The sequence below is a fragment of the Falco rusticolus genome, chromosome 4, assembly GCF_015220075.1.
Source record: "Falco rusticolus isolate bFalRus1 chromosome 4, bFalRus1.pri, whole genome shotgun sequence".
Classification (NCBI taxonomy): Eukaryota; Metazoa; Chordata; class Aves; order Falconiformes; family Falconidae; genus Falco; species Falco rusticolus.
This window is the reverse complement of record NC_051190.1, coordinates 37,680,905-37,704,206: the sequence shown is the minus strand read 5'-3', so window position 1 is coordinate 37,704,206 and position 23,302 is coordinate 37,680,905. Positions and strand designations below refer to the sequence as shown.

At 54.4% G+C, this 23,302-nt stretch overlaps 3 protein-coding genes across 9 annotated transcripts; 2 read left to right on the top strand and 1 right to left on the bottom strand.

Annotated features, from left to right (window-relative positions):
• The first annotated feature begins 253 nt into the window (after positions 1–253).
• Positions 254–9,238, top strand: SPSB3 (splA/ryanodine receptor domain and SOCS box containing 3). 7 transcript variants are annotated; one of them, XM_037386006.1, is made up of 7 exons: positions 254–298; positions 2,063–2,211; positions 4,176–4,356; positions 5,127–5,314; positions 7,197–7,299; positions 7,786–7,911; positions 8,199–9,238. In XM_037386006.1, exons 2-7 carry the CDS (start codon positions 2,083–2,085, stop codon positions 8,546–8,548), a joined length of 1,077 nt encoding a protein of 358 aa, XP_037241903.1. In that variant the 5' UTR covers positions 254–298; positions 2,063–2,082; the 3' UTR covers positions 8,549–9,238. The 7 variants fall into 7 exon arrangements, with proteins under 7 accessions (XP_037241903.1, XP_037241899.1, XP_037241900.1 ...); XM_037386002.1 differs by having other exon boundaries at positions 271–288; XM_037386003.1 differs by having other exon boundaries at positions 283–342.
• A 643-nt stretch (positions 9,239–9,881) lies between these two features.
• Positions 9,882–14,591, bottom strand: EME2 (essential meiotic structure-specific endonuclease subunit 2). Its single transcript, XM_037382462.1, is given in 8 exon segments — positions 9,882–10,080; positions 10,082–10,126; positions 10,558–10,673; positions 11,445–11,550; positions 12,444–12,569; positions 13,324–13,406; positions 14,211–14,335; positions 14,519–14,591. Coding segments are annotated over 8 exon segments (873 nt in total).
• Positions 14,592–17,213: 2,622 nt separating this feature from the next.
• NME3 (NME/NM23 nucleoside diphosphate kinase 3) lies at positions 17,214–21,273 on the top strand. Its single transcript, XM_037386028.1, has 5 exons — positions 17,214–17,337; positions 17,498–17,628; positions 18,084–18,185; positions 18,515–18,627; positions 19,565–21,273. The coding sequence occupies exons 1-5, from the start codon at positions 17,292–17,294 to the stop codon at positions 19,680–19,682; spliced, it is 510 nt and encodes a 169-aa protein (XP_037241925.1). The 5' UTR covers positions 17,214–17,291; the 3' UTR covers positions 19,683–21,273.
• Positions 21,274–23,302: the final 2,029 nt, after the last annotated feature.

The window sequence follows — 23,302 nt, the reverse complement described above, 5'->3', positions numbered from 1 at the left end:
CCGGGAGCCCGCCCCCCAACACCTCTCAGCCAACCCAATCCTCCAGTTCTGCCTTAGCCAGCCAATACGCTTAGCGCTTTCCCTCCGCGACGCGCTCTCACTCTCCGCAGTGGCCGCCCAATGGCGCGGCTCCCCGAGGATTGACGTACGCTCCCCTCAGGCACTACCCTCTCCCTCCTCCTTCAGCGGTGAGCGACAGGTTGCTTAGCCAACGGAGGCGGGGCGTGGCGCGGACACAGCCAATGGGCTCCTGGGGGGCGGTGCCAAGAGAGGATTGTTTATGTCCCGGTAGGGGAAAGTAGGTCAGAGCGCGGCAGCGGGGCCGGGCCGGGCCGGGCCGAGGTGGGCCGGGCCGGGCCGGGGCGGGGCGGGGTGGGACCGGGACCGGGACCGGGACCGGGCCGAGGGCGGGAGCCGGGGGCTGAGGCCTGGGTGTGCGGCGCGGCTCAAGCGCTGCGGCCTGGCCTGGGCTGGTCCGGCCGTGCTTCAGCTGCGCGGGACAGCCGGGCCTGCGGAGCCGCCCGCCCCTGAGGCCGACCCGGGGCCTGCGGCCGCCGCTGTGGGGATCCCCGTGGGCTGCCAGTTCCGCCGCGGTCTGTGCGCTCGGTGCCCGGGGAGGTGCCGTGCCGGCGAGCGGAGCTGGCCGGGTGGGGGCCCGGAGCGGTGCCGCGGCGGGAGGGCCCTGCGGCAGCTCCCCGGGCTCCTGCAGCGCGCAGCCGGTGGCGGGGAGCCGCAGCGGGCGGACGCCCGCGTCAGTCCCGGGGAGGGGCCTCGGCAGCCCCAGGTCCTGCTCCGGGGTGCGGGGCTGACTCTGCCCCGGTGCCGGATCCGCGCTGCGCCCGCCCAGCCCCGTGAGCCCCGGCCTCAGCGCCCCGCCGGGGGAGCCGGGCTGGCGCGTTTGGCTGCTGCGGTTCTCAGAGCCGGGGAGGGGCCGGGGCGGGGGTTCGGTGCCTGGCTGCACTCGGCGGGGTGGGAGCCCCCTGACCGCAGCGGGCGGGGTGCCCGGGGCCCGTCACCGCATCCGCGGGCACCTGCCGTGGCTCGGCCAGGTGCTGGCCGGCAGCACGGGGCCGGGGCTACCCTGCCCGCATTTGCGCGTGCTCAGGGCTGACCCGCACGTCGGGGAGGCACCGGAGCGGGTGCGTGGGGCCGCTGCCTGTGGCAGGGAGGCAGCCCCAGGGGCCGAGCAGAGGGAGCGGGTGTGAGGGATGGGAACGGGGCTGCAGCCCTGCCTGTGCATCTTGGTGGCAAGTTGTTTTCTGCAAGGATAAGCTTTCCCTGTGCATCCAGTGCAGAACTCCCGCATGGCAGCTGGGCCCTGTGGCGCTCTTGTCAGGCTGTATGCAGGGAAGGAGCCTGTGGAAATCTGTCTCTGAATAACATCCCCACTTGAGTCAGGAGACAGGTAGCTGCTTTGCTTCTGTCTGTTGTCCTTGAGGCAAGTTGGGACAGGTCTGTGAAAAGGCCAATTTCCCTTCACCGGGCAAGAAAGTGGTCTCTCCCCCACCCCAGATGCTGAGAGCAAGGTCTTCTCTCAGCGGGCAGTTGCTTGGAGGGGAACAACCAACCTTCCCTGCAGAGACACATGTACAGCTCAGCTGCACAGAGGCTGTGGCAGTGGCCAAGCAGCGTGGCCAGAGCCCAGACAGCTGCTGCAGGGTGACCCAGTACCGGGGAGGCCGTGCCTTGGTGGCTGACGGTCCTGATGCTCCCCAGGCCAGCAGTGAGCGGTAGGTGCTGGATCAGTGTGCCGCAGAGGAGGCGGCTGGTGCTGCATCTTGGGAGTGTTTCAGGGGGTTAGTTCAATACCTGGGCTTGGGTAGAAGTTGACCCTGCATGGAGAAAGAGGCTGAAGTCTGCAGAGGCTTGGGATGCAGGAGGAACTTATTTTGCACCAGTTTACCCATTGATGGGACCTGTGCAGATGCAGTTCTTGCTGACCCATTGCTGGTGAGGCTGTGATGACCTGGGGAGGTTGCTTCAGAAGGCAGAGCCTGGTGAGTGGTGGGTGGAAGCAGGACATGGCTGCTGTGTGTAACCTCCTTTCCCTTGCCCCTTGCAGCTTACCTCTCTCAGAACAGCATGGCGCGACGCACGAGGAGCAGCAGGGCCTGGCATTTCGTCCTGAGTGGGGTGCGGCGTGAGGTGGACACCCGGGCTGTTGCCTTGGCCACTGGTGTGCGTGGCTGGGGCTACGACTCCGACGGGCAGGTAGGCTGGAGCTTGGGTGGCTCTGAAGGACATGAGGGAAAGCTTTCCTCTCCTCTGACAGCAGGCACTTAAGGTCTGTGTCACTGAGCAGCTAGTAGTTCAGTAGGCAGAACTGGCCAAAATCAGAAAAGACTTAATGAAATACACAGACTGTCTAACAAGCCTCCTCCGAGCTGTAACGTGGGGTGTGCCGTTCCCAGCACATCTTCCCGAGGCAGGGAAGGCTGAGCTGCCTGTAGTCTGCTTCCCAGTTGTGCACCATAGCTCTGTCATTAGCTGAGCCAGGGAGCTGATGGATGCTAAGCTAAATGCTTTTTTTAGCATATAGTGTGTGTGTGTGATAAAGTACATACAATATTTTTAATTTTTTTTTTTTTTTAAGTAGCAATCTAAGTACGTGTTTAAACTGGATCAGTTCTCCAATCTGGCTCACTATGGCTGTGCTAACTTCTGGTCTTTGTGCAGCTGGGAGATGGTGGTGGAGGGAGCAGGGCTGCTTTTGTCTGTGAAGCTACAGTCTCAGATACCTTCAGATGGAAATTCTCTCACGTTTCCTGTGCTGTAATGTGCACATCACTTCTGAACCTGGCCCAGGCATGCAGGTGTACTGGAAGATGGGAGCGCAGCAGGAAAAGCAGTCAGTAAAACAGCATGAGGAGTGACTTGGGTTCACCTCTGCCATCCTTAACTCTTTTTCCTGAGTCCTTGAGTGTGTGAGTTCGGTTCCCCATGCGGCGGTGAGGATGCAAGGAACTGCTCCAGGAGCTTCAAAGCTAGGCTAAAGCCTTATGAGACCACTGCCAGAGCACAGTGTCCAAATCCAGGCACTGTGCTCCCAGAAAATGAGCCTTTTCTCTGCAGTTAGAGTAGTTTTTAATTTCTGCACTAATAGGAATAGCCAGACTTCTAGATAGCAGTAGTTAGGAGAGGTAATGAAAGACAGAAATCATTTTATTATGCGGGCTAGAGAAGGAGAGGTGGGCAGTACGTAAGTAGGTCCGAGTCATTTTGAGTCCCACTGTCTTACGCAGCTACAAGAACTTGAGTTAAAGGATTTTTATCTTTAAATATTGCTTACAAGGTCTGCTGTGGGGGTGAATAATGAGCAGGTATACCTGACCAGCATGTAAACCCAGAGTAACTTGCTGCGATCTGTAGTAATAGGCTCCATTAGGCAGCACCGAGCCTCCTGTAACACAGAGCAAGACAAGGCTTTTGACTCTTACAGCATCCAGTGCAGGGACACTTTCATCTGTTGGCACTGGAGAATAGTAAATCAAGTTTTTGTGTTCATGCATGAAAATAAACAAAAGCCTTTTAATCCTTTGGTAGGTTCCCTGTGGGCCTGTCTGCAGCGCTGGTGTGAGGAGCTGCAGCCGTACTACTGAACTGGTTTCCCTTTGTTCTGCCTTCTCCCCTGCCTGGCCTCCTGTCCCTTTTCTTCCTTGTCTTGTTAGCTTTCCTCTCTTCTCTGTCAGCTCCCAGGCTCTCCAGAGCAGTGGTTTTCAGCTGTGTGCTCTGCTTTTGCGATGCCTTGGCCAGGGTCTCCAGCTGGCTGTAACCTGCCTATTGAAAACTATAGCTGTAGCACAGAGTTTGCTTAAAAATGCCTGTGTCAAAGACTTGGACTGTCACACTGCTTGCCTGCTGTGACAGTTTCTCACCCTTGGATGGTACAAAGAATGTACCTGCATTGCAGAGTGCCCAGTGCTGAGAGGTCTCCGCAGCTCAGGCAGGTGTGAGCCAGGTCCCAGAGCAGGGTGATTTGACTGGCACAGCCCCTTGCCTCCCTGCGTGGTGGGCCAGGCTGGGGCACGATGTGGCTGTGCCACCACTGGCTCTGGCACGAGCCTGTGGACCTCCCTGCACAGCTCTGCAGCACGCCAGACCTGGCAGACCTCTGCCAGCCCAGCTCCCTGAGCCAGGGGGGCATTTGGTAGTGACCATTTCTCCGTTCTTCCCAGCAGCACAGTGACTCTGATTCAGAGCCAGAGTTTTCCTCGCTCTCGCCTTCCATCCCAAGTGCCATCCCTGTGACTGGAGAGTCCTACTGCAACTGTGAGAACCAGAGCGAAGCACCCTACTGCTCCAGCCTGCATGCCCTCCACCGCGTCAAGGACTGCCAGTGCGGCGAGGAGGATGAGTGTAAGGAAAGGGCTCCCCAGCGGCCTGCTGCAGTCCTTTGGGGTTTGGAGTGCGCGCAGTCCTGGCCTGGTGGCACGGGCTGCACCCCTGCACGGATCCTGTGCTTTCTACATTGGCCTTATCTCTGTCCCAGCACACGGTGCTCCTTTGTTTATATCTTAAGGCCACGTAGACTGTAGGAAGATTACAAGCACATGCCTCCTGTGATGTTTCAGGGGTTAAGTGCTGAACTTATTAATGCATCAGAGTTCACCTCTGGGGACCTGCTTTCAGCTTAGGCCACCAGTGAAACTGGCCCTCATGGTTACAGCCCTTTTGCTGCTGATCTTGGTACAACTGGCAGGGTGCCCGGCTGGTGGCAGGGTATGCTCAGGGCAGAGGGGAGAAGCAGGCAGAGGGTGAGCTTGGGCTGGCAGAGAAAACCTGTGGCATAGCAGAGCTACCCCTTGAGCCTACAAGAAGAGCAGAAGGAGAGTAGGCTCAGCCTGGGTCTGCGGAGCCTTGTGTTAGCCAAAATGGGCACTGGTTAATGCTGACAGCTTGATGTCCGGAGCACTGAGCCATTCCTGGTGGGACACTGCAGAATAGTTCAGGCCTCAAACAGCTCTCTGATGTGCACAGCTTAGGATTTACGCTCTTAGATGGTAAAAAAATATAAATCCATAAAAACCCCAACAAGCCTTCAAAACAAATGTCACCTATGCTTTGGCTTGGGGATCGTTCCCTGGGGGTCTTGGCCCATCCTTGTCCCCTCTGTGCTTCCTGAACAGATTTCGACTGGGTGTGGGATGACCTGAATAAGTCAACAGCCACCCTGCTGACCTGCGACAACCGCAAGGTGAATTTCCACATGGAGTACAGCTGCGGCACTGCTGCCATCCGGGGGAACAAGGAGCTGGCAGACGGGCAGCACTTCTGGGAGATCAAGATGACCTCCCCTGTCTACGGCACAGACATGGTATGTGGAGCAGAGTCGCTTATGGGCACACAGGCATGGCCGATATTCTTTGAACAGGGAGTGGGAGAATGATGCACTGCCCACTGTAGGAGAAGATCAGGTTTGAGACTATCTAAGGAACCTGAATATGCACAAATCAATGGGACCCGATGAGAGGCATCTATGGGGCCTGAGGGAACTGGCAAATGAAGTGGCTAAGCCACTGTCCATCATATTTGAAAAGTTGTGGCAGACTGCTGAAGTTCCCAGTGACTGGAAAAGGGGAAACATAACCCCTATTTTTAAAAAGGGAGAAAAGGAAGACCTGGGGAGCTGCAGGCCGGTCAGTCTCACCTCGGTGCCTGACAAGATCATGGAGCAGATCCTCCTGGGAACTATGTCAAGGCACGTGGAGAACAGAGAGGTGACTGGTGACAGCCAGCATGGCTTCACTGGGGGCAAATTGTGTCTGACAAATTTGGTGGCATTTTACAATGGGGTTACAGCATCAGTGGATAAGGGAAGAGCAACTGACGTCATCTACCTGGACTTGTGCAAAGCATCTGACGCTGTCCCACACCACATCCTTGTCTCTAACCTGCAGACGCTGATCTGACGGACGGGCCGCTCGGCGGATAAGGAATTGGCTGGGTGGTCACACTCAAAGAGTCACGGTCAAGGGCTCGATGTCCAAGTGGAGGCCAGTGCCAAGCACTGTTCCTCAGGGGTCGGTGCTGGGACGGCGCTGTTTGGTATCTCTGTTGGTGACATGGACACTGGGACTGAGTTTGCTGATGACGCTGAGCGGTGCAGCAGACCCGCTGGAGGGAAGCGATGCTGTCCAGAGGGACGCTGGCAGGCGCGGGAGGCGGGACTGTGCGGACTCATGAAGTTCAACAAGGCCAATTGCAAGGTCCTGCGTGGGTCAGGGCAATCCCCAGCACTAACACAAGCTGGGCAGAGGATGGATTGGGAGCAGCTCTGAGGAGAAGGGCTTGGGGCTGTTGGTTGATGAGAAGCTCAACGTGAGCTGGCAACGTGTGCTCACAGCCCAGAAAGCCACCCGTCTCCTGGGCTGCATCCCCAGCAGCATGGCCAGCGTGGTGAGGGAGGGGATCCTGCCCCTCTGCTCTGCTGAGACCCCCCTGCAGCGCTGCCTCCAGCTCTGGGGCTCCCAACATAGGAAGGAGGTGGACCTGTTGGAGCGGGTCCAGAGGAGGCCACAAAGGTGATCACAGGAGAGGTGCTCCAGCCCTCTGAAGCCAGGCTGAGAGAGCTGGGGTGGTTCAGCCTGGAGGAGAGACAGCTCCGGGGAGACCTTGCAGCAGCCTGCCAGTGACTAAAGCGGGCTTATAAGAAAGATGGGGACAGACTTGTTAGTAGAGCCCATAGCAACAGGACAAGGGGCAATGGTTTTAAATGAAAAGAGGGTAGATTTAGATGAGACAGACGAAAGAAATTCTTCACTATGAGGGTGTGCCGGAGCTGAGGCACTGGCCCAGGCTGCCCAGATCAGCTGTGGGTGCCCCATCCCTGGCAGTGCTCAAGGCCAGGCTGGACGGGGCTTGGAGCAACCTGGTCTAGTGGAAGGTGTCCCTGCCCATGGCAGGGGGCTGGAACTGGATGATCTTGAAGGCCCTTTCCAACGCAAACCATGCTGTGATTCTATGAACAGGAAAACAACTTTCTTGAGCAGTTCAGCTGGGCCTCCTCACTTAGGAAAGGAAATTGGAGCTGGGAGTCTTCAGCTCCGGCCTGAAACCTCTGACTTGGCTTCACCAAAACCTCTGGGTGTTTTGGACTGTGCCAAGAAAAGGAGGGAAGAGCCAGAGGTGGAGTCTCAGTTGTGTGTTGTTGCTTGAAAAGACACTAAGCTTGTGTTCTTCCTGGCCTTGCCTCCCAGATGGTGGGAATTGGGACGTCTGATGTGAATCTGGACAAGTACCGCCACACCTTCTGCAGCCTGCTGGGCAAGGACGAGGACAGCTGGGGACTCTCTTACACAGGTAAGGCAGTGGCAGAGGGCAGGCTGGCTGGAAGGGCAGCAGTGGGTGTAAGTGTTATCCTAAGGGGTTGAGAATTAAATGGTCTGAATGGGATTGAGGCCAAAAAGGCCACCAGACCTGTGAGTCCTTTCATTAGCCACAACCAGAGTGGCTGCCTGCAGCTTGCAGCTCTTGGAGCATCTCGCCTCGCCTGCGTTTTGCAGACCCCTTAGAACTGGTCCGTGAGCCTCCAGGGCACCTGTACTGCTGGTTGCCTGTCACTCATCAGGGGTTTCTGTCTGCAGACTGCTGCTGCCTGTGCTCTGGTACTGCAAAACCTCAGCTTTCCCCTTTTCATCACCTGTTCGGGGGTTTGAGGGCAGGGATCAGGCAACGGGGGGATGTTTTAGGCACTGACCAAGGCTGTACCAGTGCGGACTTGCAGCATGAGAGAAGGGATGAATTTGTGAAGCACAAGCTTCTGCTAAATGTCATTTTTTGTTTAAGGACTACTGCATCACAAGGGAGACAAAACAAACTTCTCTTCGAGGTTTGGCCAAGGCTCCATCATCGGGGTTCATTTGGACACGTGGCATGGGACGCTCACGTTCTTCAAAAACCGCAAGTGCATAGGTGAGGCAAGGGCAGCGGGCCTGGGAGGGAGCAGCAGCGCAGCTTTGGTTGAACTTGGAGTCTGGCTGCAGTAGGGCTGAGGGACTAAACAATGCCACAGTAGAAGACCAAGATGTGAAGCGAGTGGGAGGAAGGTTACATTTGCTTTTTAATAGATGGGGATTTTAAAAGGCTGTTTTCCAAGTGTTTCCCAACAGCTCTGTAGTTCATAGGTCAGGGTAGCTGGGACAAGTGAGATCACCTTGTCAGAACTAATGTGAAACCTCCCTGATGCTGTCCCCTGGCAGGAGTTGCAGCCACGAAGCTGCAGAACAAGAAGTTTTACCCCATGGTGTGCTCGACAGCGGCCAAGAGCAGCATGAAGGTGATCCGCTCCTGCGCCAGCTGCACGTCCCTCCAGTATCTCTGCTGTTACCGCCTGCGCCAGCTCCTGCCTGACTACATGGACACACTGGAGGCGCTGCCATTACCACCGGGACTCAAGCAGGTGCTACACAACAAACTGGGGTGGGTCTTGAGCATGAACTATAGCACATCAAAGCCTTCCTCCTCCTCCTCCTCATCAGGAAGCGACTCAGATAGCTCCTGTGGCTCAGATGCAGAGGCCTGCCAAAGGAAGAGGTGCAGGAGGACATAATGTCGCTGCAGGTGAACTGCTGTGAGGGAGTCAGGTGGGGTTTTGTTCCACTGTCTGCGAGGGCCAGCCAGGCCTGATGCATCTCTGTCTTCACGGGGACATCCATTTCTACTTGTTTGCAAAGATTTCTCTTGCGCTGTTGGAAGTCTTTAGCCTCAACATCCATCACATGCATTGAAAAGACCTGTTGACTCCAAGAGGTCCCAGATCCATGAAGCAGGTGAACTGCAGCCAAGTATCTGAGCTTCATCTCATGACTTGCTCTCAAAGCCATCGCCTCTTCCTGAAGGATCCCTCTTCTCTGCAGACTGTCAGCAGAGACAAGATTTAAGGTGGCCTCTTAGTTTCAGAGCATACCAGACTGTGGTCAAATGATGGACTTTACTCCTCAAAAGAGAAAATCAAAGACCAGTCCCCTCCTCCTAACTGTTGTGTGTTGGTTTGGTGTCTGCCATGAACTCATCGCAGTGGGACTCGATTGAGCAGCAGCATGCAGGGAAATAGGCTCCTATAGATGCATCTGCGTTGCTGTTGTGAAGGAGCAGCTCACATGAGTTGAGCCCTTGGTGATCTTTCTCGAGCCCCTGGTGACTTTAATTGCTTTGCATGTTGGCTCCTGCTGCTTCTCCTGTATCATTGACTGTATTAAAATGTCATAATAAAAGTAGAAAATGTCTTTTGTTCCTCGTATGGCCCTTGAGGGCAGGAATCTGAAGGCTCTTGTCAAAAACAGCCACGCTTGTGTGGCTAACAGCCTGGAGGGGATGTTTTAAATGCAATGCTGGTTTGTCTGATCTAAAGGAGGTAAAGACAATGGAGGTTACCTGGCCTCTGCCTGGGGGTGGGTTGAAACAGCAGTCTGGCTGGGATGGATCTTCAGCGGAGCCAGACCCGTGGCAGTGACTGTGTGCTGGAAGGAGGCTGCAGGATTTTATAATGCCCTCAGATTTTACACAGGGAAGAAGAGGCAAAAGCACTTTAGCTCTCCTTGCAGATGACACGAGCACTGGCTGGGAAGGGCAGGGCAAGAGGAGGGCTCGGGCAGGTGCTTGAGCAGTTCTTCCTGTCCAGGTTGTGTCACACTGCCAGGACAGGCTGGCTCTGGGGGCCCATCCTAGAGCTGATCCAGCCCGAGGTCCTGTCGGGTGAGACCAAGGTAGGGAGAGGCAAGGAAGGGCTAACAGGAGGGGTAAGTAGCTACTGCTGGAACAAAGCTATAGTTCAAGTCAAACACCCATCTGGAGGCAAGCCTTGCCTTTCTTGACAACTGATTTCACACTCAGGACTTGTTTGCTCCATCAACAAGGACCTTTAAGTAAGGAAGCATGTGGCACTACTCCCTACCTTCAGCCTCCAAGCTTTTAACAGTACGCTGAGGGGTGTGAAGGCTGACTTGTAACAGGAGACTTGGGGAGGGATGTGCTTCTGCTATAGCTGTTGCTGTTGCAGGGCCGACTCTGTTAAACTGCTGGATTTGTCTTTTCCACACCTGCCAGTGTCCTGTGCTGTCCTCCACTCACACCCCTGGCCCAGGCCCCAGCAGTGCAGAAAGGCAACTCTTGCAACTCCAGCTGCCTCCTGCAGAAGGACAGATGGCTGACTGCAAGACCTTAGGCTGGTGCATGCACTGAGCACAGGCCTGCAGACCCCAGATGCTGCAGCCTTCCCCCAGCATTAAGCAGTGGGCTTCCTTCTAAAACCTCTTTCTGCCCAGGGCTAATATTTTTCCTCTGCAATTTTCTTTCTTTCCCTGGAAAGCTCCAGAACACCAGGGCGAAAAGATTATCTCTCCTTTCCTAGTGCTGAATCACCACTGTGTTCACTGCAAGAACAAAGGATTTTCATCAGCACAGAGACTGAAAAGATCTCGAGACACGTCTAGTCTGGGCCCTTACACTGATGGCATCAAGGGCAGGCTGGCAGCCACAGACACTTGTTCCTGTAACTTCCACTGAGGTTTCCCAAAGCTCTGGGCTTGGGATGTGACCAAGTCCAGTGACACAACTCACTTGTATGGGTGTTTTGCTATTGCCTTCGTCAGCACAGAAACACGCTGGCCAAATTCCTGCCACGTGTCTAGGAACAGCACTTTGGTGTTGCCCCACAGCTGCGGCACCACCAGCGCCTGGAGAAGCAGTGGAGGTGAAAGACACAACACGCTGACCAACAGGACAAAGACAGGCTTGGGTGGGCCAGCCGTGAGCCAGGACAGCTCGAGGCCCTCACCCTCAGGCCGTGGCGCTGGCATCAGCCCTGGCCACCAAGCAAGAGCAGTAAGGAAAGCACATGGGTAGAACATGTCCCTCAGCAGGATGAAGCTGGGCTGGGGCTGGAATGGGAGAGAGGCTGGGCTGCTTGCATTAGCTTTGTTTACACAGTGCTGCAGTAAAGCCTGCTCATCCTTCTTAAGTTCCCAGTAAACCAGCGAGTCATAACCCCCTTGGGGGCATACTCGGGCAGGGCAGGCATTTAGGGTATCAAGGAAGGGTTTAGATGGTATTTGACCTAGTTTATGACTGCTGTGGCATCACAAGGAGCATTGCTGCTCTGCTGTGGGACACAGTCTCTGCAAGGCACAGACCTGAGTGGGAACCAACAGCTCCTTGTAAGGCTAAGTGGGCAGTTGTTCGTGCGGTTGAAGAGGGGAGGCTGGATCAGCTCTGAACCAGGGTCTTAGGAACAAGAGGCTCCAAACCATGCCTTGATGTCTGCAATCCCTCCAATCCCATTGCCAGCCAGGGTAAAGGAGGATGCAAGCAGATGCAACCTGATCCAAGCCAGCCACCACCTCCCCTGACAAAGCATTCCTTACACACAAGAGCTCACCAGTGCGAGCCTTTTCCATACAGCTCAACCCCAAGTAACATAAAACTTCGAGGACTGTATGGAATTTTACCTCCAGTATCTCCTCCTGAGTCACAGACAGCTCTGGGCCAGGCTGCGAGCTGGGACTCTGCTTCCTATGGCTCAGTGCCTGCTGTCTGCCCTGCTCCTGACTACACCTATAAGCAAGACACTGCTCATGCACAAGCTCTATGTATTCACACCTCAGGGCTGCTGCCTGATAAAGAGGAAAAGGCCAGACCTAACCCACCCACATCTGCCACCTCCCTGTCTGACTTGAAGCTGGAGACAAAGGTGTCGAGTTTGTTCCAGGCCACCTGCTTCCCAGGTGGCGGCAGCTCCCCTGTGAGGGAGAGGAGACCCAAAACCAGGGTGAGAGCCACTCAGTTCCTCTGGTGGCAGAACTCAACAGGCCACAGCTGATTTTTTTATATATAACACTATTGGTAAAATTTATCCTTACAGGGTTAAGTGAGAAAGAGCCCAGGAGGTGGTGAGACAAGAGTTCTCCCTGGGAAGTAGTTCAGACAGGACAGGACAGACCGAGCTACTGTAGCTGCATCTATGCAGGAACTCTGCAAGCGATCACACCATCACCACAGAGGAGATTCCTCTGCTGTGCACCTACATGGACAGGAAGGACCCAGGCACTGGGAGCAGCACAGGAATGAGACATTCAGGGGACAAGAAAAGGGCTCCAGGCACTGAACATCCCTCCAGGCACTGAGCAGCAGGGCAATTCAGTGAGAGCAGTTCCCTCAGCTCCTTCATATCACTGCGGCCCTCCGCCTGGGGTAGAGGGAAGCCTTACCTGTGAACCGCTTCTGGCTACGAGATCCTCAGAGGCTGCTATAAACACACGTGCAAAGTACATCCTCAAGACTGCGAAACTCAAGTCCCAGCCCCCATAAGCATGGACGTTGCGATTCACAGCCACCACGCTAGCACCAAGTGTCAGCAGTGCAGCCCTGAATGTGTCCCCGCTGCAGACACACTGATCATCACCTGCTGTGAGCTTCCCTGGCACCACTGCTCACCCAGCACATATCACCTGGAGGCATCCAGCCTGACAATGCCCCAGGTTTTGGTGGAGGAGCCCTCCAGACTGGCCAAAGGCAACACTTGGTTTAGATCAGGCTGACTTGCTGATGGGACATTAACAAAACTTTGAAGCAAGACAAATCACACCTATCTGTAGCAGCCTTCCTCTCTGAAACACCCCATCCCCATCTCCAGCAGGACCTTCCAAGTGCATCTCATCAGTGGGAATGGGGAGGAGGCAGCCTCAGACTGCAGCCGAGTGCGTTGCCTTTGGGTACACACCACATGCCACATCTGCCAACATCCCGCCACTTTTTCTGGCTCACCTTTTTCCCCAGAGCATTAGCACTGATCTCCTCACAGACGCTGCCTATTCTAGCCTGTCATTCTCTAGTCTTGAACAGGGCTGGATGCACTGGGAACTTCTCAGGGCAGAAGCACACGCTGCCTAGACAGGTATAAATAAAACGTTGTAGGACTGCACACAAATGAGAACTAGCGCAAATCCCTCTGCTTCAAAATGCAAGTGTTTCCAAGCACTGTGTACTCTGAATGTTTCTTTCAAGCAAATCTTTTATGGAGTCCATGAGAATGGAAAAGCTAAATGCAAGGAAAGGCAAATTTGGTCTGTGCAGCTCCCCTCTGAGGAAAGCAGCACCCTGTCCCGGGGTTAAAGGCAGGTGCCTGCATATATCCCTAGAAGACCTGCTGCTGTACTCAGATACGGCTGCTCCCACAAGTTCTCTCCTTTCAAACCACTGTCCCCTGTAACACAGCTCTGTTTCAGGGTGGAGCAGCAGCAGTTTTGAATGAATCCTTCTTCCCCTTCCATGTTTGCTTGGCAAAGTGACTGTCGGTCTGGCTCCAAGATCTGTATCATCTGCATTAGGGAAAGGAGGCACTTAAGAAAATCTTCTGGCTCTATCAACACGAACACCTCTTTCTCCTCTTCAGTCTTTGCCACGAGGCCATCCTAAAAATTAAATAATTTTCAGCACAAGCAGGGGTCCCGTGTGGAAGCCAGACAGCAAGTCTCCACCTGTGCAGAGCCACACTATAAGAGGCATTAACACTCATGAGGCTATGTCAACACTACACTGGTGAAAGACCACGGCTGAACTGAAAGGTAAAAATCCTCCCCAAACAAGCAAATCACTGAAGGTGCAAAACCAGCCTGGTGAGGAAGGCATCGACAACCGCAGAAGTTGCTAACTAAGATGAAAGGACACAAAATGCCTTTGTCTGCACTGTGCACACTGTTAGATGATCACGTTATCTGCACCTACATTATCTGTAGTCTATTATATGACCACAGTATCTGCAATGTTTTATCCAGCAACAGCAAAAATAGATTTCTGCCTCCGCCTGAAATTCCTGTAGTGGGGGGTGCATGAGAACAGAACACCCCAGCCCCCACTGCCACGCAGACACTGTTTGACACAGAACCTTTTGAAACCGAACCAAGTACCCAAGTGAAATCTGTGTGAACAACTTGTAGTGGTCTCATTCTTGCTTACTGCAGGTTCCCCATGCTCAGCCTAGATGCACACCTGCCTAAAACAATGAGATGTGGATGTTTAAGACATTGGCTTTGGAATAATCTGTGTGACAATCAGACCCAGCTCCATTCCCCAAGCTAATTTGTCACCAGTAATTGGTTTCTGAGGCTCCAATGCCCAGCCTAGAGTGGCGAGTCAAAGTTTTCTTCCCACAGCACATTAGTTGCCAGTTTACATGTACATTACAGAGAAGATAAGAAGGACTTACTGGAGTGGACAGTGTTTAGCATGCTTCTCCTCCAGGTTACGCTGCAGGGAATTGCCAGAGGCTCAGAAGAGTATTTACAGTCCAAGGAACTTAAAACCTTCACCCAAGTGTCTGAGCCAGGATCTTTGAGGAGACCTGTGGAGAAGGAAAGAACAACCCTGATGTGAGAAAAATAGGTATTTTATCAGCATTAACAAACAACAACAAAAACAAAGTGCAAAACAAGGAATTGTGCAAGTATGGGAAGTCTGGCTGCCTGCAACTCATATGCTTGCTGAGTTACTGACTTTGTCATTGACTGTCTCTGCAGGTACCTACAAAATTGTCCTCCTTCACTCCAGCCAAGTAGCCACACATTTGCCACAATGACTGTAAAAATCAGCTTGTGCATTCTAGGTTACAAAAGGAAAACTTAAAAAGCCAACCAACCTGTTGCCCCAAGAACAAATTTTATTAAATTTGTATAAACTGAATTATTTTTGAAATATATCTCTTTCTGTGAGAGAAGACTGAAGTTAGTCAACCTGAACAATTTGTCGATAGGAAGCCAGGTTTCACCACTCCTGCACAGCCCCAACACACCTCCCTCAATGCTCACTTCAGCCCCGTTCCCACCACTCCTGTGAATGTCGCTACTCCAGCAGTGAGGCTGGACCATGCACAGGGATGTCACTGGGGGAGCCCATGGAGAACACACTCCTCATTACCAGCTCTGCAGGTACTGTCAATCGTAGCTAATGTAAGTTGACATCATCTGTTAGGCACCTTCCTTACAGCTGTCTGCGACCTCATCAAACCACGTGTTTGGATTGTTGTCTTTGACAGACACCTGCTCTACACTGAATTTGTTGGAGATGTTTCAATAAAATAGCTCAGCTATTTCTAAGAATGCAAAGGGCGGGTTGAGAACATGCTGCTTGTCCACCTTAAAAACACCACCACCTTGTTTTACGAGGGAGCTGCTCCCCGGGGCAGTACAGAGCTGCGGGTGCAGGGCTGGGTGCTGCAGGCAGGGGGAAGGCAGAGCGCTCCTCCGCGCTGCCTGCGCTCCCTCTGCTGGCACCCGGGAAGAGGAGGAGAAAAGCATCTGGCTGGTGTAGTAAGGTGAGGGGTGCAGACGAGGGTTGGGAAGGCACAAGCAGGGTTGAGACCTAGGCAGGAAAGCGGGCAGACGAGATGAGCAAGAGCTAAACTGATTAGCACCAGGGCAGAGGGAAATGCGAAACCCAGGGACAGAGAGGAAGTCTGGGAACTCGGTGGGTGCTGATACAATCCCCATGGTGGAGTTTTTACAGTGAAAAATCACACAGCATTTTCTCTGGTGGGCTGTGCATTACACCAACCAGCCTGCCTTACTAGGCTGACCCTGCTCAAACGGGATCCCTCACCCGGAGAAAGGCCACAAAAATATGCTTCTGAAACCTCCATCACCTCCCGAGTACTGGTTGTACCCGCGACTTCACAGCAAATAGTACAACAAAACAGATGACAATATTTATCCTACAGAGACTTTTCTACTGGCAGAACAATGAGCACAACAGGACTGTGTTGGAGCAAACAGGGACAATCTTCCTCAGGCAAAGCCATGCTATGAACCCCCAGAATGTGACCTCTAATTATTTTATTGGTGCAAATGTGGTAATAATTTACTCAAAACTGTGTTGGATAAAGCAGCTGGATCCCTGCCATGCAGAGAACCAACAGAACCTGCCCAGGACCTGCATGGAGGACTGTCATGTGACAGTGAGCCGACTGACAAGCCTCCAAACAGAACGTTTAATACAAAACACGTATCCTTAAAAAACATGTTTAGTTAAATGAATCTTAGCAGTGGAGTGAATGCATAGTGTGAGGATAATGTAATTAGCAAAGAGTCATGCATGACAGATAATAATGAACAGAACAATTCAAGATATAATGCTTATGGATCTAATTAGAGGTGCACAGGGATGAGCTGCAGCTTGGGTTCAAGCCGTCTGGGGAATGGGACACAGCATCACACTTGTCATATCTGCCATTGTGCCCCAGAAAGGGAAACCCGTGCAGCAACCCTGGGCTGCCCAGGCAAGCTGCAGGGCGAGGAATGGGCTGGCAGCCCCGCTCTCTCTGGGACAGGGGAATTAGAAACGTGTTCTGGGCAGTTAGATGCATCAGGGGATCAGCAGCAGCACTTGCGAGCGCTCTCAAAGAGCCAGGACACTAGGGACATGCTGGCAGCCAGCGCTGCAGAAAAAGCCACCTCATTCTCCACCAGCGAAGCTCTGTGCTGTCACCTATGGGGTCCTGACGCCCTGAACAGACAGGGGTCCTCCCTGATCAGACAGATCATCTCTGGAAGCAGACCCAGCCCTCTGCGAGGCACCTGGAGAACATTATTTCAGGCACCGGTATTTCCAGAGGTTTATCGCCGAGCTGAACCAGGGGGCGAGTCCCAGACAGCAGGTAACGTTGCCCAGCCAGGCAGGCGATGGAGCTCCGGACCGCAGGTGTTCTGACCTCTCATGTCATGTCTCTGTGACCCTTGAGGACACAAGCAAATTAACAGCCAGGTGCTCATGCCCCAGCACGGTGTCTGAAACGCACTTGTAAGGACGGGCTCCCAGAGCCCTCCGGGGCCAAAGCGCTGCCCTTCTGCAGCACGGCGTGGGGAAGCCAAGCACACCTTTTCCAGAGGGGCCAGCCTGGGCCTGTCAGCCCCGCAGCTGCAGGGCTTGGGCCTCCGTGATGCTGCCGAAGGAGGCGGGGGCCACAGCAGCCGCCCGCCACAACCAAACCGCACCCACCCTGCGGGCCCGGCAGCCGCGGCCGGGAGAACGCGGTCAGCGGAGCCCCACCACTGCCCAGGGTCTGCGCGGGCCCCCCGGCCCCGGGGCAGCGCAGCCTCCAGGGCTCACAGGGGGGAGCCCCAGGTGCCCCCCGGGCCCCCCCAACGGTCGGCGGGGCTTACGCTACCGTAGGAGCGGAAGCAGTGCGCTGCTGTACCGACCCCGCCGCTCCTCGCCCCCAGCACTATCGTTCCGCTGGGGGCGGCTGTCGGGGCGGCACAAAGAGCGCGGGGCGGGGGCGCGGCCCCTTTAAGAGCGGCGCCGCCATGATCTGCCTGGTGCTGGGTCTTTTCGCCGGCCTGTTCCAGAGCGGTACGGGCCGGGCTGGGCCCCCAGCTCCCCCAGGGCCCCTGCGGCCGGGCCCCCGCTCCCCCGGTGCCGAGGGCCGGGCCCCCGCTCCGGGTCCCCCGCCGGTTCCCTCGGCGCCGAGGGTCCCCCCGCCGCCCCTCACGCCTCTGCCCTCTCCTCGCAGCCTGCGGCCGGGCCAGCGAACGCACCTTCGTGGCCATCAAACCGGACGGCGTGCAGCGGCACCTGGTCGGGGAGATCATCCGGCGGTTCGAGAGGAAGGGCCTGCAGCTGGTGGGGCTGAAGCTGCTGCAGGTGAGCCCAGGGCCCGGGATGGAGCCGGGGCTGGAGCCAGGCGCGTGCAGCCCCGGGGGTCAGCCTGCCTTCCAGCTCGCACAGCCTGCTGGTGTCCTTCGGGGCCCAAGGCCTCGCAGGTCACTGGGGTGTTGGCACCCAGGTGCCTAAACTGCTTCTGGAGGGGTGATCCCAGCTGCGGGGAGCGGGGCTGCCCTCTGCTGCGCCCCTGCTGCAGCGCTCTCGGACGTAGCTCTTGTAAGCTGGCAGGTGCTGCTCCTCTGACCCAAAACTTCTCCCCTCCCCTCCGGGTGTCAGCCTTTGGCAAAGTAAAGCCATTCCACTCTTGGAAGCATCTGTGCAGGAGCTTAATTGTAACATGTGCTATCCAGCTTTTCATGCATCCCCCTGGTGTAAGCCTTGCCCAAATCCCTACCTGCTCAGAGCAAACTAAGCTTTGTGTTGTCTGTGCTCAGGCCTCGGAGGAGCTGCTGAAGGAGCACTACATCAGCCTTCGTGACCGGCCCTTCTACAGCCGGCTGGTGAAGTACATGAGCTCTGGGCCCGTGGTGGCCATGGTGAGTGCTGGCCAGGTTCTCTGGAAGCAAGGAACAGAAAGTAAGTGCAATGTTTAAGCAGTGTTGGCTTGTGGTATGATGGAAAAAAGGTGGCCCCTCTCTTCAGAGGGCCCCTTGAAGCTGTACTGAACTGCTTCAGTGTTCTCTGGGTGTTCTCTGAGGTAAAGTAAATCTACAGACAATGCTGATTATTTTCCAAAATCAACTTTTGAAGACTGTTTACAGAGAGACCCTTTCCTGTCTCTCACCCAGATAAGGAAATTAGAGGACAGGCAATCTGACCTGCTGGGGGAGCTGTGGAAGCTGATTCTTGTTTTGCTGTCACATAGGTCTGGCAGGGCCTGGATGTGGTCAAGACAGTTCGCACAATGATTGGAGAGACTAACCCAGCTGAATCCATGCCTGGCACCATCCGAGGAGACTTCTGTGTTGAAGTTGGCAAGTGAGCGCTTTGGCTTTTTGTTTCTTCAGTATTTTGGGGCATCCTGTCCAGGCATTCCTGCACAAGGCCTGCCCAAGCTGTGTGAGTCTGCATCCACAGAGCAGAGCTGTTTTCCTCGTGTTCAGAGCAGAGCTGTCTCCCTGTGACAGCTTGCAGAGCAGCCCTGGGAGGATGAGCTGACCTCTGCCTCCTGGGTTGGCTTTGCCAGAAGGTAGAGCCTGGGTTTGAGTCTTTCCTGCCTCCTGAGGCCATCTCTGTTGAAAGCAGGTAGGGTTTAGTTGTCTTTTCCTCTGGGGAGTCAGGACTGTTAGGCTGCAAAGAGGACAGGAGGACAGGCCCTCTTGGCCCTTTCCTGGGGGAGCAGGGCACCCGGAGAGCTGTTCCAGCTCTGTGGGCATCTCAGTCTGTAATGAAAGCCGAGTGAGAGCTCTACATGTGCTTGGGCTCTTAAAGATCCTCAGGTGGTGACCTTGGGTGGCTGCAGCCTGGTTTGTGGTATACACTGTTTTTATCAAACCCTCCTGGCTTAGGTTTCTATTCTGTGGTGTCCCATATCAAACCTGCTTCAACAGACCTACTTTGACAGAATGAAGGGGGGAAATTTGGAGGCAAACCTTGAATTACTGACATAAAACCAGACCAAACCCCAGATCAACAGCCACTTGCAGCTCCTCCTGCAGCAAACAAATGGTTCCTCCTCATAGGAGGAAGGAGTGCTAGGAACTGGCAGCTCCTGCACATCCATGACCTAAGCCATGTTCAGCATAACTGCCAACAGCCCCTGAGCTGGAAGAAGGGCTGTGTGGTGGGAAAGTACTGTAGGATGTGATTGGCTCAGTTGGGTTAATTAAATTGTCAAGGTGAAATTTTCCAAGCTGCAGCTTCCTTCTCCCACCTTTCTCTGCTTAGTGCTGACTGATCCCTTTCTTCCCCATAGGAATGTGATCCATGGTAGCGACTCGGTTGAGAGTGCCCGGCAGGAGATCTCCCTCTGGTTCCGCCCGGAGGAGCTGACCTGCTGGGAGGATGTGGCCGAGCACTGGATCTATGAGTGAGAGGGGCAGCCCGAGGGAAGGACATCTTCCTGACTGGGCATGGGGCATTTCCATCCATTTCATTGCAGCCACTTGGGTTGGCTGTGAATCCTGCTGCAGTGTCGCGTGTGGTGGGGGTTTCTGTTCTGTGCGTGGGTGGAGGGGTCCTGCGAACTGGTCTGTGTATCTCACTCTGCCGTTCAGCTCCCTGCAAGAGAAGTTGTTGGGGTTTTTTTTCTGCTATAGTAAGTAGTTGGTATTGTTGCTCTGTTTGCTGAAGCATCTTAAATCCCAAGTAGCTCAAGGTGGTTTATTGAAGTGAAAACTGGGCTCTCTGCCTATCCTATGTGTCCTCAGATCTGCCTGGTGCAGGAGAGCATGTGCTCCTTGCCACTGGGAGAGATGTCCCGGTCACTACAAGATGATGTGATTGATATAAATTGCCTGCATTTCTATAAGGCTTTTCAGCAAAGGCTTTTAAAGAATTAGGCTGCTATGGGATAAGGGGTAAGTTCCCCCCTGGGGTCACAGCTTGTTCCAAGAGAAGGAATGAAGGACTGGACAAATTGCTCGCTGTCCCTTGGTGGGAGCTCTGTGGGCCAGGGCTGGCACAAGTTCACCCAGCTTCAGGCAAGATTGGCAAGTCCATAGGAGGAAGATTCACCAAATGCTGTTAAAACGTACAGTTTATTTGGCTCTGGTTCCTGGGCTGCAGGTGCTGGGAGCGGGGAAGCAGCTTCTCCAGGTCTTCTTAGTTCTCTGTTGGGCCTCCGCAGCTGGCTGCATGGCCCTGGCTGGACCCAGTCTTGTGCTTTCCCTCTATGGCAACTGACACATGCTAGTGGAGCAGCAGTGCTGTGCAAACCACAGGAATAGGATGGGGGGAATGAGATGAGGAACGATTTGTAGACTTGGGGCTCAGGAAAGACTAGTGGGACTATTTTGTCCCCTCATGTGCAGTGCAGGCTGTGCAGTCCTGGCACTGAGCTCTGGGAGATCCTGAGATCTTCCTTGTCTGACTGTAGAGCTTCCCTGCTGGGAGGGATTCTGGAAACCCAGTTTTTAGTTGGTTGGACAACACCTTGAACCTGCTGCGAGCTCTCCCTGGAACATTGAAGTCCTCTGAGCTATGTTGCATCTGAGCTCCCTGCACTGCCTTGCCAGAGCATAAGGGCAGGGACAGAGACGTGGTTAAACCCAAGGAACAAGGTCCCCCAGGGCTTTCCTGCATGTAGGGCAAGACGTTTTGCCTGTGCCTCAAAGCCTGTCTCCCTCTCTGGTGTCCCAGCTTTGCAGCTGCTGGGGAGCGAGTGCTGTTCTCTGAGGACAGTGTGTAAATTTGCCTCCAGTCCCTGCTCCAGGCTGGCCCTGGCGGTGGTGAGGCCGAGCTGGGAACTGCCAGCAGTGATGCAGGAACGAGCACTGAGAAGATGGAGGGTCTCTGGTGAGTGGGGCTTTCCTCAGCTGCCTGCTGCCAGCCAGGGCTCCTCTTGCCTTCAGAGCCTTCTCCAGGCGTCTGTTTACAGCTCTAAGTATGCGACAGGTTCTGTTTGTTCCCATACTCATCCATTTGCTTTTTTTTTTTTTTATAATAAACTCTGCACTCCCGTTACCTCTGATGCTGGTTATTTTCTCCAGGGACTGGGAAGCGGGGTGCTGGCTGACGCCTGGGTGGCTTTTGGTGCACTGAGAGGCAGATACAAGCAAACACTTTGTTGGCAGAGCAGCTGAGCTGGTACTCGCTGCCCCACACCTGTGGGGGATGGGCCTGCTGCTCCCTGGGCTGGAGGGGAGTCCTGTGGGTGCAGGACAGCCCTGGTGGGTGCCCCAGTTGCCAGCAGCCACCTGCTCTAGGGTCTGTTGGTTTAACAGTGTTTCAGGTGGAGTGCTGAGGGAGTGGGGGTCTAAGTGGAGCCTTCCATGCTTCCCAGCCTGGCAGGGAGGTGGCTAGGCTGGCGGGGGAGCTCAGGTGGGATTAGAGGGCAGCAAGGATGTCCCCAGGCTGGGGATGGGTGTCCGGGCCTCTGTGCAGTGGGGCACCTGTTGGCTGGAGCAGGGCCCTGGCCTAAGCGCTGCAGCCCCAGCTGCTGTTTGTGCCCAGGGCTGCTGGGCTGTGTCACAGCAAGTCTGGTGGACTTGCTTTGTTTCCTTGACAGCTGTGTTTCTTTCAGCTGACAGCAATGGAGCAGTGTGCTGTGACCTTGGATATATGAATAAGATGGGAAATAGTTCTTAACCTGTCTTCTCCACAGGTTTCCTCCAAGCACTGTCACTGGGAACACAAATCTCCAGCTGCTGCCTTTTCCTCTGCCCCTACTACAGATCTGCAGAGGCTCCAGTAAAGCTTTTTGCACTGTGTGCATTTATTCCCCACTAAGCCCCGTGACTCCATGCCTTTCCTTGACAGGCTTGGTACGCTCTGCTGAATGCACCCCAGGACACAGTTGGCCCTTTTGGCTGCCAGGGCACTCTGCTGACTCGTACTCAACTTGCCATCAACCCAGACCCCCAAATCTCTTTCCATAGGGCTGCTCTCTAGTCTCTTGTCCCTCATTTTGTATGTATAACCAGGATTACTCCATCATAGGTAGAGAATATGCCACGTGCTCTTGTTAAATTTCATCCGCTTGGGTGATTCACCTACCCAGATCTCTCTGTAAGGCCTCTCTACCCTTCAGGGAGTCCACAGCTCCTCCTAGTTTGGTATTGCTGACAAACTTAATGTACAGTTGACTCCTGTGTCCAGATCATTTATAAAAACATTAAGGAGCACCAGCCCTAAAATTGAGGCCTGGGAAACCCGAGTGGTGGCTGGTTGCTGGCCTAATGTGACCTCATTTACTGTAACTCAAGTTCAACCCATCAACCAGTTGCTTACCCAATGTATGACAGGCTTGTTTAGCTGTGCTGGACAGTTTTTCCAGGAGGATGCTGTGAGAGACATTATCAAAAGCTTTGCCAGAATCCAAAGCCACCACATCTACTAGCTTCCTTTGGTCAACTTGATAGGTAATCTTGTCATAAAAGGAGATTAAGTTGGTTAAGCAAGACTTTCTCCTTGTGAAGCTGTTGGCTATGACCAACAACTGCGTTATCTCTCAAGTGTTTTCCAGTAAATCCCAGAATAACTTTCTCCATAATTTTATGAGACACTGAAATGAGACAGGCCTATAACTACCAGGGTCTTCCTTCTCACCCTGCTTGAAAACTGGGACATTTGCCCGCTTTGTCAGTAGCGCTCTCTGTAGACTCCCAAGACCAGTGAAAAGTATAAGAGAGGTCCTGTGATGACATTGGCCAGCTCTTTCAGTACCCTGGGATGGATCCCATCAGGCTCCACAGCCTTACGCACATTCAGGTGGAACAGGCAGTCCCAAACAAGTTCAGGGTCGGCTGGGAGTCTATCTTCCCCCCGCAGTCATGGTCTTCCAACACAGGGCTGCGGGAGTCCTGGCGCTTACAGCTTCTGTTACTTTCCCACTCTGCTGCCTGCACTCCTTAAGTCGCATTGAATTCTACGGAATAAATTTGTGCTGGTTTAAACGCTCCTGGGTCCAAGAGGGGCAGGATGAACGCGGCGGCAGGAGTGTTCAACCCTTTGGTTTCCACCAGGCTCCACCGAGCGCCTGTCTGTACGTGAC

Bases quoted from the DNA above. Each gene is read 5' to 3' on its own strand.
- SPSB3 (XM_037386006.1), top strand. From the start codon at position 2,083: ATGGCGCGACGCACGAGGAGCAGCAGGGCCTGGCATTTCGTCCTGAGT. The intron at 4,357-5,126 runs GTAAGGAAAGGG...CTTCCTGAACAG, and splicing joins GTGCGGCGAGGAGGATGAGT to ATTTCGACTGGGTGTGGGAT. The intron at 7,912-8,198 runs GTGAGGCAAGGG...GTCCCCTGGCAG, and splicing joins CAAAAACCGCAAGTGCATAG to GAGTTGCAGCCACGAAGCTG.
- NME3 (XM_037386028.1), top strand. From the start codon at position 17,292: ATGATCTGCCTGGTGCTGGGTCTTTTCGCCGGCCTGTTCCAGAGCG. The intron at 18,186-18,514 runs GTGAGTGCTGGC...GCTGTCACATAG, and splicing joins CTGGGCCCGTGGTGGCCATG to GTCTGGCAGGGCCTGGATGT. The intron at 18,628-19,564 runs GTGAGCGCTTTG...TCTTCCCCATAG, and splicing joins TTCTGTGTTGAAGTTGGCAA to GAATGTGATCCATGGTAGCG.